We start from the raw sequence: 12281 nt of genomic DNA on the forward strand, positions 1-12281 counted from the left end.
TGTCTGTAACACACACACACAAACATGCACGCACACACTTACATAAATGCACACAAGCATACACACACAAATCACAGCCTTTCGTCACTAGTCCAATAACACATTCAATGGGAAAATATGCCTGCGCGACATGAGACATAAATCTAAATATTTTCAACAGGAACAACACATGCTCTTCCGCGCGTGTGTGTGTGTGTGTGTGTGTGTGTCAGTGTGTGTGAATTTTCTTGTAAAGGCTTTGGGTCAATAAATGTGTTTTTATCATCAGAGCACAAACTCTCCGAGGGGAAGAGGAGGAGGAGGAGGAGGAGGAGGAAGTTTGAGGGGATTTTAGTTCAGCTCTTAATGTCATCTACAGACACTGTGTGTTTGTGTGGGCGTGCGAGTATGGAGACCGAAGGATTTGGATCCCTTAAAACTCCTGCAAGGTGCATTGTGGGAAGGTACCGGGCGGCATCTCCCAACTGATTAGCTCCTCTTAGCACCTTACATCTGTGTATTTCATTTTTTTGTGTCATGGTGGTGTATGTGTGTGGTTGGGCTGGTGTTTCCTGACCTCAGTCTTTCATTCCCACAGTTCCCAGAGTTCCTTGCTCCTCAGAGGTCCTAATTGTTGTGGTATCTGTCGCCGTGTCTGTGTCTTTCCCGCGAGCAGTGGTTTTCAGGAAGTAAACAGAGCCGACACGAGGCTATGCTCTGTAGTAACTGAACACTGTGAACACATGGAGGGATTGAGCTTGACTTTTCAAAAGCATGCTGTATAGTTTTATATTTTTGATTTTTTTTTCTACCATTCTAGGCAAGTATTCGTGGAAATGTATACTTTGTTGTGTAGTCCATCGCATTGACCATCAAGTCAGTCAATCACTGTTATAATTACCTGGTTATTAAGTTAATGCACAGATTAATTTGAAAAGTTTGCCTTTCAGTGGGATTCTTACATGCAGAAATGTGTGGAAACCAAAGGATGTCTTAAAATGTAGAAACATTTTAAGTAAGGCTGGCAATCATATATTATATTTAATCGTGATTAATCACATGTTTGTCCATAGTTAATTGTGATTAATTGCATTTTTTATCTGTTCAAAATGTACCTTAAAGGGAGATTTGTCAAGTATTTAATACGCTTATCATTGTGGGAGTGGGCAAATATGCTTGCTTTATGCAAATGTATGTATACATTTATTACTGGAAATCAATTAACACACAATGACAAATATTGTCCAGAAACCCTCACAGGTACTGCATTTAGCATAAGAAATATGCTCAAATCATAACATGGCAAACTCAAGCCCAACAGGCAACAACAGCTGTCAGTGAGTCAGTGTGCTGACTAGACTATGACTTGAGGTCAGAGGTCAAGGGACCCCTTTCAAAATGTACATGCCTGTTTTTTCTCGCCCAAATTTAGTGTAAGTTTGGAGCGTTATTTAGCCTCCTTCAAGACAAGCTACTATGACATGGTTGTTACCGATGGATTCTAGTTTCATATGATAGCAATCAGACAATACATTGACATGAGTTTCAGTGATGGTTTTGACCACATTAAATAGTCAAATGAGGCCCGTAACTTCACAACCAGTGGGGTCCGCACAGTCTGCCCGGGGGATTCAACTCGGCGCCTTGGTGTGGGAGGATCCCCTAGTGCCTCTCCACAGCGCTGGCTGGCCCTCGCCAGGCGCTTTTCCTGTAAAGGCCCGGTGTGAATGTGGCTGTCGTCTCCACTTGTGAGTTTGACAGCACCCATAGCCCGGACTTTGCCGCTTCCCCGAGGCCGTGGACTTTGTGCTCACTGCGCCCTCTCCTGTCCCTTGTTATATTCTCGTCCTCTTTTAATCCCTTGTTCCTTTCCTGAGAACCAGAGGGGCTTAGTGTATGTTGCAAAGTTCATCACCAGAGGCTTAGTGAAGACATCAAGGGAAGACCTCACACTAATGTGGAACTGAATGCTACCACAGCTTATATCTCTTCTTGCTCCATCCATTTTCACACCGGTGCACACCTGGCTATTTACTGCAGAAAAATGGTATGACAGTGTGTCGGTCAGAGAGAGTGTCTCAGATTCCTTCTTAGATTCTCTGTTTGGTAACTGAAGATCTTTTGTCTCTAAGAATACAGGACAGTAACGCAAAGGAAATCAGATTTTTCACCTCAGTAAAAGCTGAAAGCTTCAGCAGATTAATAAGCTTTAATGATCTGAAAAAAGTCAGGAGGTTTTTCTCTGACTGAAAGAGTTTTAGTCTGTTTTCTGTTTTTAATAATTTCTCTCAGGGAGTGTGGGAAGTGATTTTTTTTTTTTTTTTTAAATGCCCCCAAGTGTTTTTTTTCTTTTATTTCTTCTGTCTGCGTTTTATCATCAGATTTTCGTTTACCACATCTGTGTTACATCCATATGCAAATACCCCAAAGTTAACAAAGCAACCCATGTCTCTTTTAGGGGCTGGAGGTAGATTAGGGGTAGCTGTGGAGCGGCTCTTTCATTTTGATGTGAATCAGTGGGGGAGACGGAGAGAGAGAAGAGCGCTTTCAACAGCTGTTCCAGGGTTTGCGTCATGCGGCGCGAGCTAGCGTCATGGCTGAGTGTTCGCACGCTATGCACACACACACACACACACAGAGGCATGCTGTGGGGACCCCCAGTCGAAGGCATGACCAAACACAGGCATTGTGTTCTCATGCAGCCGCTGTGTTGCTGAGAAAGAACGTCACCTGTTTTAAGTGATGACAGGCTGCCGGTTGTGCTTGCAGTCTCACGTTTTACTGCATGTTTGCTGCATGACTGCTGCTCTGCTGCTGCTGCCCCTCTGAGAGGAGACGCACACAAAATCACCGCTGAGTTCCCCTTTTAGTCATCAAACTAGTCTGAGTGAGAGGAGGGCCGACGGAAAATGTGTTGAGGCTGTCGTATATGATGGGAAATATGTTATTTGTCATTAGCACTCATTGCAGCAGAAGTGATGTGCACTTTAGATGCAATTGATGCGGTTACCATGGCAACCACTGTAGTTATGTTTGTGTAAAAATAGTTATGTGTATATGTTGTGGATTTTGAAGTTGTGGATTGACAGAGCACAGTAAACTTATTTTTACAAAAGAAAAGTTTTTAAACTTATATATATATATATATATATACAGTAAATATATAATATATGTAATATACTATTATATCATATATAATACACATATATATGTATGTATATATACAGTATATTAAGATCTTAACAAGAGCATAACTATGAATTTCTAAGCTTTTTTCTTTTTAAAAGGATAATTGTTTAAAAATATTTTTATAATAAAAAATATATATAAAACATTAACATTCAAATATAAAAACAGATTTATAATATTGTTTTTAATTATTTTACCCATTTAAAAAAAATAGATAATCTAATAATTTTGCAAAATATGAAACAAATAAAATCATTACAACTTTATTTACATAGCTTTGAAAATTTTAAAATAAGTTATATAGTAAATATAAAGATCATTTATGAAACTTTTTTTGAGGTTAAAAATAGTCATTCATAAAGTTTTAATTATGATTTTTAAGACAATATTTGAAAATCTGCTCCTTTTTACAGAATACAACATCATATAAAAAATTTTAAGCTCATTTTGAAAATATTTGAATTTATTTATAAAATAAACGTAAAATAAATGAGCTTCGTTTGCAGGCTGGTATTGAAAAACTGATTTGATGGAAGTTAGACTAAGTTCCCAGTGCAGCTGCCATATTTCTTCAGGTTTTAAAAGGAAAAGCAAAGACCAGTGACTGCTCAGGAAGTGGTGTGTTCATGCAGTCAGGTGTAGAAAAGGGTTGATGTTGATGTCTGATTTGAGGAGAGAAGTGTCAATCATGTGTTACAGCCTACTAGAAACAACTTCTGTCTGAAGCTGATTCCTGCTGAGCCTCACGTCGCGTTTGGCCGTGAGCTTTTAATGAGAACAAGTTGTGTTTTGATCAGAGAGCAGATTTCTGAATGACGTTCTCTGTTTCTGTTTTTGTGTTGCAGGTGTACGCTCCGTCTGCCAGTACAGCAGACTACAACAGGGACTCACCGGGTTATCCCTCCTCCAAACCTCCCAGCGCTGGCTTCCCAAGCTCATTCTTCATGCCAGGTACTCATGCACACACACTCACAGATCTGTCCCTCATCAAAAACTCCCTGCAGTGGATTCCTGTGTGGATACTAGATCACAGACAATGTGAAAGATTGTCTTATACTAAAACCCTAAACAGATTTGAGTCATACATTTTATTAGTTATTATAACAGCTACCCAAATAAGGCATTCATCTCTTGCTGGAGACAACAATAAAGACAACAAGTTGCTGCTTACAAACTTTGAGGTTGATTTGAACGCTGCTAGGTAACCCTGATTCACCCCAACATTGCGCATGGCGAGGCTATTACTTTCAACGGACTGTTAGGCTGTGTCAGGGAAGTGCGAAGTTAGCTTTGTGCATCTCTGAACTCCAGAAGATATGTATCGGTATCTGTTTTAACTGATAACCGACCCTCGTTAACTGATTATTAACCGTTAACCGACAAGATTAGTGCGTCGCATGCAGCGGTGCTATTTAACAAGCCGCCCAGCTGCAACGATAAGCTGATGCACAAACAGGTTAAATCCATCATTTATCACCAGCTGCAGTGTATGAGCACAACAGACAACTGAGTCCCCAGTTCACCCGACCGGGAGAGTTACTGTAGCAGCCATGATGCTGCGTGTATTGTCGTCTCCACCGCATTATTTACTTTAGCTGTGAGATTGTCAGCTGTAAGTCTGCCTGGCTGCTCTGTCTGCCCGGCGTAACGATAGGGAGTGTCCGGCGTCTGTTTGGTTTGTGCTACGTTCACAGCTTTGGCGTTGCCGGTGTCTTCGTGCTTGCCGTTGTCACACACATACGGTCTGTCAGCGCGCCGTAACTTCTGATCAGGCACAAATCTCCCCATTGTGTGACTTATTGTCTCCACAAATGTAACCTGGTAGCTGATGTAATGATTCAGGGAGTTTTTAAAGAAATTTCAAAAAAGCTAATTATTATCTATTTATCAGCAGACATGGAAATAAAGCATTTCAATTAACTTTATATTCTTTTCTTGGAAATGTATTAAATGAATACCAGCTATTGGGAAATAGCGTAGTATAAATGTTAAATAATGTTTAAAATAAAGTATTTTTTTGATTTATTTTGAGGTAAATATTGGGTTAATTTGGCAGTAATTCCAAAGAAATTTAAAATAGGTTACCTGCTAATTATCACCTAATTACCATGAAATTTGCGGACCTGTAAAATGAAGTGTTACTGCTGGAGAGTGTTTCCAGTCTACGGACTAACAGTAAATCCTCAGACTGATTTAAGTACTCCTATTTTCCCCCAGCCTGTCTCTTCTCCCCTCTCACCTGGGTGTCTGTCATGTAAATACACACACTCGCTTTACAGACATAAATAAAAGAACAAATGGTCCCAGAAAACAGGTTTGTGTTAACCGGGTTATTCTTTAACCAGGTGTCCCATTTACATGGATGTTTTGTGAAATAAGGTTACAGCATGAAGTGGGTCAGATCACCAAACTACATGTAGACACACTGAGTGAGTCACAGGGAGGTTTGACAGAGGAACCTCAGTATGTTTTTACCTTGTTGCCTGCACAGAGACTGATCTCAACATCATCTCTCTCCCTCCCTCTGTTTGTCTCTCCATCAGACGGTCACCACAGTGGCGATCCCTGGAGCAGCAGTAGCAGCAGTATGGGCCAGCAGGGTTACCACGGCAGCATGCTGGGGGGCGGGAACTCTGCCCACGGCCCCTCCCAAAGCTCCTCCTCCTACTGCGGGATTCACCCTCACGACAGATTGGTGAGCAAAGCTGTCAACGGGTCTGTACAGGGATGGTGAAGTAATGACCCGCCCTACTATGACCCATTGCCTTCGTTGGTTGGACTGGTTAGGTTTAGGCATGAGGAGTGAGATTGGTAATGGTTAGGGTAAGAATATCTGGGTCAGCCAATCAGAGGCAGAGAAGGAGTTTGCGAGTGATTGACAGCTGCCTCCGTTGAATGAACAGCCAATAGGAACGCACTCTGTTTGAAATGACCTGTGATTGGCCAAAATCTTCTAAAGTCTGAAAACAGAGCCATGAGGAGGTGCAGAAGTCTAGTTTTCTCTCAGAACACTTGAATTACAATATGCTGAAAGGTTATTAAGGATTTTTTGCCCAGTGATGCCAAAAATATTCCACCTACTGCCACTTTAATGTTTCATTTAGTCCCGTCTGTCTCTCTGCAGAGCTACCCGTCGCACTCGTCTGCAGATATCAGCTCCAGCCTTCCTCCTATGTCCAGCTTCCACCGAGGGGGAGGGAGCGGCGGCGGCGGGGGCGGGGGCGGCGGCGGGGGCGGCGGCGGCGGCGGGGGAAGTCACTACAGCACCGCCTCTTGCACCGCTTCCACCAACGGCACAGAAAGCCACATGGGTAAGACACCTGTGTGTATTTGTGTCTTGAAACAACGCATATCAAGCATGCATATCAAGCATGCATGAAATTGTAACGGAGGATTTTAAATAGTACTATTTTGGTGAAAATGCATGTGTTTGGGAAATAGTGAGCATACGACGGTGAGTAATTGATTGTGGGTAAAGTTTTCCTTTAAGACCACAGACTTGGACTCGAGTCAGACTTAAGTCACAAAAATGAGGACTTGAGACTTGGATTTGACGGCTGACTTGGACTTGACTTTGAGACTTGACATAACACTTGACTCCTTAAAGACTTGACTTGACTTTTCCCCAGAGACTTAAACAAGCTCTGCTGTGTGTAAGCTTTCACTCATCTTCTGTGAGTAGACCAGATTATTGCACTGTAAAAGCAACTGATCATGTTGATGTTTTCATGTAGGACTTGGATGCATTCGCTGTGTTTGTGTTTTGGCTTTGGAAAAAATCTACGGATGAACTACTCGCAGTCACTACTTGAAAGACAACTTTATCGTCCCTTTCTAGTCAGAAGACCACAGTTTTATTTACTGCCCCCATAACCGGTTCTAACCGTCCCTGCTGTGATTAGACTCAGATGATTTAAACCACTTAAAAACTGAATGAGGAGAGAAAACAGGCGGTCAGAAATTGAAGAACAGTTGTACTCCATTTTGGCTCGACCCTGACATCACTGACACACACACACACACGCAGCATGCCATATGGACCCCTTGCTTTGACTTCCATAGAACAAATAGGACAGCAATAAGAAACAGATTGAAAGTTTGTTTTCATGGGAAGACATCTCCAGCTCCAGCATTCCTCAAAGATATCACACACACACACACACACACACACACACACACACACACACATGAGCCAGAGCAGATGAGTGTAAACACAACATGGAGTTAATAAAAAACATGACGCTGTTGTTTAAATGTAAACCAATGACACACGTGTGTGCACACAGGAACACTTAAACGCGGCCGCACAGTGTTTTTCTGCATCGGTCTGATTTGTACGAGTAAACAAGTGAGTGGATTCTCCTCACAGAGTAGCAGCTGTGGTCACTAAGGATTCATGTCAGTTACGTACTGATTTTAATAACGAGCACTGAAGTGATCATTTCCTCGACTGACTCGTACAATCAGCTCTCAATGACGTGCCATGTGACCAACCAACGCACATACCCGGAACATACTGAAGTGGATTAATTCTAGAGATGTTCCGATACCATTTTTCCTTTCCGATACCGATTACGATGCCTGAACTTGTGGTATTGGCCGATACCAAGTACCGATCTGATACCAGCGTGATAAATATAATATCTTCGTCTCTGGGCTATCTTTGTGGAATTTATCTCGTCGTAGGAATACGGTTTGCTGCTGCGGTTCGTCCCTTTTTTCCCCCTTTGCCTTGGTGAAGTCATCGTGCTCTTTCGCGTGATGCGTCTTCAAATGTTTTATAAGATTGCTGGTGTTGAAATTGGCAACACTAGTGCCACACCTCGAAACAGAAGCCTTACTAACGGTACATTCGTCGTTTAACTTGTTGGATTTTCCACTGGGAAATATTGCCAAGCGAGCGGCGGAAAAGAATTGATATCCGTTTAAACAAGTACATTTTTTTTCTGGGTTGATAAATATGGTATCAGATTGGTGCTGAGACTGGCGTATGGGCAACAACAGCTGTCAGGGTGTCACTGTCCTGACTTGACTATGACTTGCCCCAAAACTGCACGTGATTATCATAAAGTGGGCATGCCTCAGAGACTCGTGGTTACTCAGAGAACCCATTTTCATTGACATATCAGGTCCTTTGAAAATGGCCAAGACAGTATTTCCCCCCAAAATTTAACATAAGTTTGGCATGTATGACATGGTACCAATGGATTCATTAGGTTTTTTAGTTTCGTATGATACCAGTATCTTCACTCTAGCTAAAAAACTGAGCCAACTACAACCTAAAAATGGCAAGTTATATATAGATATATATATATATATATCTATATATATATAGATATATATATATACTAAAATGATATTTTTCTCTTTGGTGATGGACACAGACAGAAATACCTCAAAATCAGTTTCATCTCCTGAATGCGCTTCTCCTCTGCAGCTATAAGCTCTCATTTATGAAAAAGATTTTCTCCGGCATATGTTCTAAATTATGCGTCAAGTCAGGATACAAGTGTGTGTGTGTGTGTGTGTGTGCGTGCGTGTGCGTGTGTGTGTGTGTGTGTGCGTGTGTGTGTGTGTATAACAGTAATCCCTTGGATGGTTTACTAGGCCAGTGGTATGGCGTGAGTGAGACATGAGGCTTTAACCCCAAAACATATGCTACTTCCTGTCTCACTCTCTCTCTCTTCATGCCTATCTCTCTCTCTCTCTAACAGCTTAAAGAAGTCCAGTCCTGCCAATTTCTGTAATGGATTCATTTGCCATGAAAGGATGTGTTTTGCTGTGCTGTGTCTGTGTGGCGTGCGCGCGTCTAACTTGTGTGTGCGAGCGTAAACTTTCCATCTGGGATCTGCTATCAGGAGAGATGAGTCTCTCTGCCTCTGTGCGTGTGTGCGTGTGTGTGTGTGTGTGTGTGTGTGTGTGTGTGTGTTTGCGTGTGCGTGTGTGCGTGTGTGTGTGTGTGGGCGCTCATCTGGTCCTGTGAGGTCACTTCCTTCCTCTCTGGCCTCAGTGCTCTTCAAGTGTGTGAAACAGATTTAGTTGTAATGAGGTCTGACATTTGTGCGCACACAAACACACGCTGTCAGTCAGTAAAAATGTGAACAACTGTAGATGTTGAATGTCGGTTCCTATTGAATTCTGTCTCTGATTCGCATCACGTTGTTTGACAAAGGAGACTGGTCACACCACCAGTTATAACTTTGGAGCAACTAATTTCAGTGGAATCGCCAATATGCGTGGATTCATGCGTGGAGCTGAAGCGAAGCTGCACAGAGATTTCACACAGTGTTTGGTGAACTTTGATACGAGAATTTGCTCCGCTCGGAAACCACCTTGACAGATGCTATCATATTAGCTGTGTCACACCATCAGATGTGTGTTTCTGTGGACGAGGAGGACAAATTCATTCATGGAAGTAACAGAATTGGATTTTTAGGTGAATCAGTATTAATGAATATGTGTTGTTTGAGTGTGAAACGGATGGACTGATGGTGTGCGAGTAGACAGAATAATTTAAATATGTAGTAAATAACATCCTTATTTACAAGAATACATCCCTCTTTTTCCTGTGTGTGTGTGTGTGTCACAGCTCAGCGAGCGCCGAGCGCAGCAGCCAGCAGCTCTCAGACAGGAGACGCCTTAGGGAAAGCACTCGCATCCGTAAGTGCAGCAAATACACACAAACACGCACATAAACAACACATATGGAAGATTCCTGTTCAGTATTTTGTCTTTTTAATATTTTTTTTTTACTTTTCAAGATCTATCTATAGATGTTATTCTACGTGCTTCTCTGACTTTTATGTTTCTATTATTTATTTTTTTCAGATTTACTCTCCGGACCATACGAACAACAGCTTCTCGTCCAATCCCTCCACCCCAGTCGGCTCCCCGCCCTCCCTCACAGGTAGCACATGACACTCACCGTCCAATCACAACACACCAGCTATGTCATCATAGAACCAACAACCACAGATGGGAAAAGCAGAGCTGACTTGGACTGGAGTAGGAATTACACAAATCTAAAAACTTAGGACTTGAGACTTGACTGGACCGTGTTCAAATGACTTGGGACTTGACTTCAACTTGTTTCAAATGACTTGGGACTTGACTTCAACTTGTTTCAAATGACTTGGGACTTGATTTGAACTTGTTTCAAATGACTTGGGACTTTGACTTCAACTTGTTTCAAATGACTCGGGACTTGATTTGAACTTGTTTCAAATGACTTGGGACTTGATTTGACCTTTTTTCAAATGACTTGCGTCTTGATTTCAACTTGTTTAAAATGACTTGACACATGACTTGAACTTGTTTCAAATGACTTGTGACTTGACTTCAACTTGTTTAAAATGAATTAACACATGACTTGAACTTGTTTCAAATGACTTGTGACTTGACTTCAACTTGTTTAAAATGACTTGACACATGACTTGAACTTGTTTCAAATGACTTTAGACTTTGATTTGAACTTATCTTTTATAACTTAAATTCAGCTTTGGGAAGTAGAAGAGTCAGAAATGGGAGAAAAATATAAAATGTATTTGAAGCATAATACATTTTTAATATTTTAAGGAGATTTCTGCTTTTTAAGTGCAAACACTTAACGAGAACGACACGTAAAATGAGACCATAAAAACACATTAATAATTGCTGCTGTGTCTCCTCTCCATACCCCTCCTCCTCCTCCTTTTCTTATTTCCACCAATTACTCCTCCTCGCGGCTCATGTTGGAAACTCTCCCTGCTCCTTAAAGTGAAAAATGACTTTTCCTAATAATAGTTGTGTCGAATTTGTCTCTAATTGTCGCTGCTACACACACCGTTTGATATTTCTGTGCCGCGCCTTGTGACTGATAGCTTTAATTACGAGCACCACTTCGACAAATCGTTCACAAACCTACCGGCTCTGCAAACACGAGCCCCCTCCCCTCTTCCTTCTCCTCGTCATTATAGCTGCCTCGGATATTGCCCGCTAAACCATAATTGGTGTTTATCATTGTGTCAGAGTTACTCCACTTTTTACAAATTAGAAATGACGCCTATTAGAGCAAACTACATGCAAATTGATATCCGAGGCTAATTCTGCGAGGGTGTTTTACAGTGTTGGACCCGGAATAATTTACCCTGCCGTTTAATACATATATTTGTATTTGCACATGAATGTACCCAGGTGATTATTCATTAATTAGCATATGGTAATGAGCATGTATTATGAATAAAGGAGAGGGGAGAGAAAAGACTGTGAGACAAAATGGGAAGACAATTAAAAAACCGGGAGAAACACAAGCTAATGAGATGAGATCAGAGTTACAAAGGAGAGATCAGTGGTGAGGGCAGAGGAGAGGAGAAAAGATGAGGGCAACAAGAATGGAGGGGTAGGAAAGGGGAATAAAGGAGGAGAGGAGATGAAGGAATGAGAAAAGAAGAGAATAAAGGAAAGGAGAGGAAACAAAAGGGAGAGAAGAGTCGGAAAAGGAGGTGAAAATGGGAGAAGGAGTGGATATGTTGCTAAGAAAAGATGAGGAGAGGAAACGAGAGAACAAACAAGGAACTGGGATGAGATGATGGAGGCATAAGAAGAGGAAAAAAGGTGAATGAATAGGAATCAAGAGGAAAACAAGAGGAAAGAGAAGACGACTCAAAAATCAGACTCACTGGGCTGCTTGTGATTTTCAAACATTTTGATTGCCAGCTAAACAAACTCATAAACTCGGAGAGATTTTATCCCTCTTCAGTAACTTTTTATTGAATGAATCTAATGCAGTTCCGATTCAAAACATGCCTGTTCAGAACGGGACGATTGCTTGGCTGCCAGTAGCCTACCGGTATTGCTGCTTGCAGCGTTGTCGTCGTCCGGAGCTCGTGGCCGTTCAGAGCGAGTGTTGAGAACTGCTCGTCGCTCGTTAACTCCAGTAATATGAAAAAGAGTTCTGTTGTAACATTTGGTGCCTTTAAATGAGGTTACCGTGTTCACTAGAGAGAGTGTGGCATTCACAACCTCATAAGTGGAACGTTTCTGAAAGCTCCAAGTTCACAAGTTATGACGTGTTTGTTGACGTTGTCAGAAATGGCTGAGGCCATGGAAGTTCATTTTTCAGTAAATAACAAGCG

At 41.7% G+C, this 12281-nt stretch overlaps 1 protein-coding gene and 1 long non-coding RNA gene across 5 annotated transcripts in view; one reads left to right on the forward strand and one right to left on the reverse strand.

Moving 5' to 3' along the window:
- LOC119478654 (transcription factor 4-like) overlaps window positions 1-12281 on the forward strand; it is a 227091-nt gene that overhangs the window by 184947 nt on the left and 29863 nt on the right. For all 4 annotated transcript variants that reach the window (XM_037753537.1, XM_037753538.1, XM_037753540.1 and 1 more), the window contains 5 exons: window positions 4014-4119; window positions 5712-5863; window positions 6293-6479; window positions 9758-9828; window positions 9997-10075. In XM_037753537.1, the coding sequence (XP_037609465.1) occupies window positions 4014-4119; window positions 5712-5863; window positions 6293-6479; window positions 9758-9828; window positions 9997-10075 (595 nt within the window). The remainder of the gene's footprint in view (window positions 1-4013; window positions 4120-5711; window positions 5864-6292; window positions 6480-9757; window positions 9829-9996; window positions 10076-12281) is intronic.
- The window catches only part of LOC119478655, a 21245-nt gene continuing 11330 nt past the window's right edge, over window positions 2367-12281 (reverse strand). Inside the window, exons 2-3 of the long non-coding RNA XR_005204473.1 lie at window positions 7745-7749; window positions 2367-2377 (exon numbers count right to left, since the gene is read on the reverse strand). This is a non-coding gene — a long non-coding RNA (uncharacterized LOC119478655). The remainder of the gene's footprint in view (window positions 2378-7744; window positions 7750-12281) is intronic.

This window comes from Sebastes umbrosus, chromosome 19 (genome assembly GCF_015220745.1).
Source record: "Sebastes umbrosus isolate fSebUmb1 chromosome 19, fSebUmb1.pri, whole genome shotgun sequence".
Classification (NCBI taxonomy): domain Eukaryota; kingdom Metazoa; phylum Chordata; class Actinopteri; order Perciformes; family Sebastidae; genus Sebastes; species Sebastes umbrosus.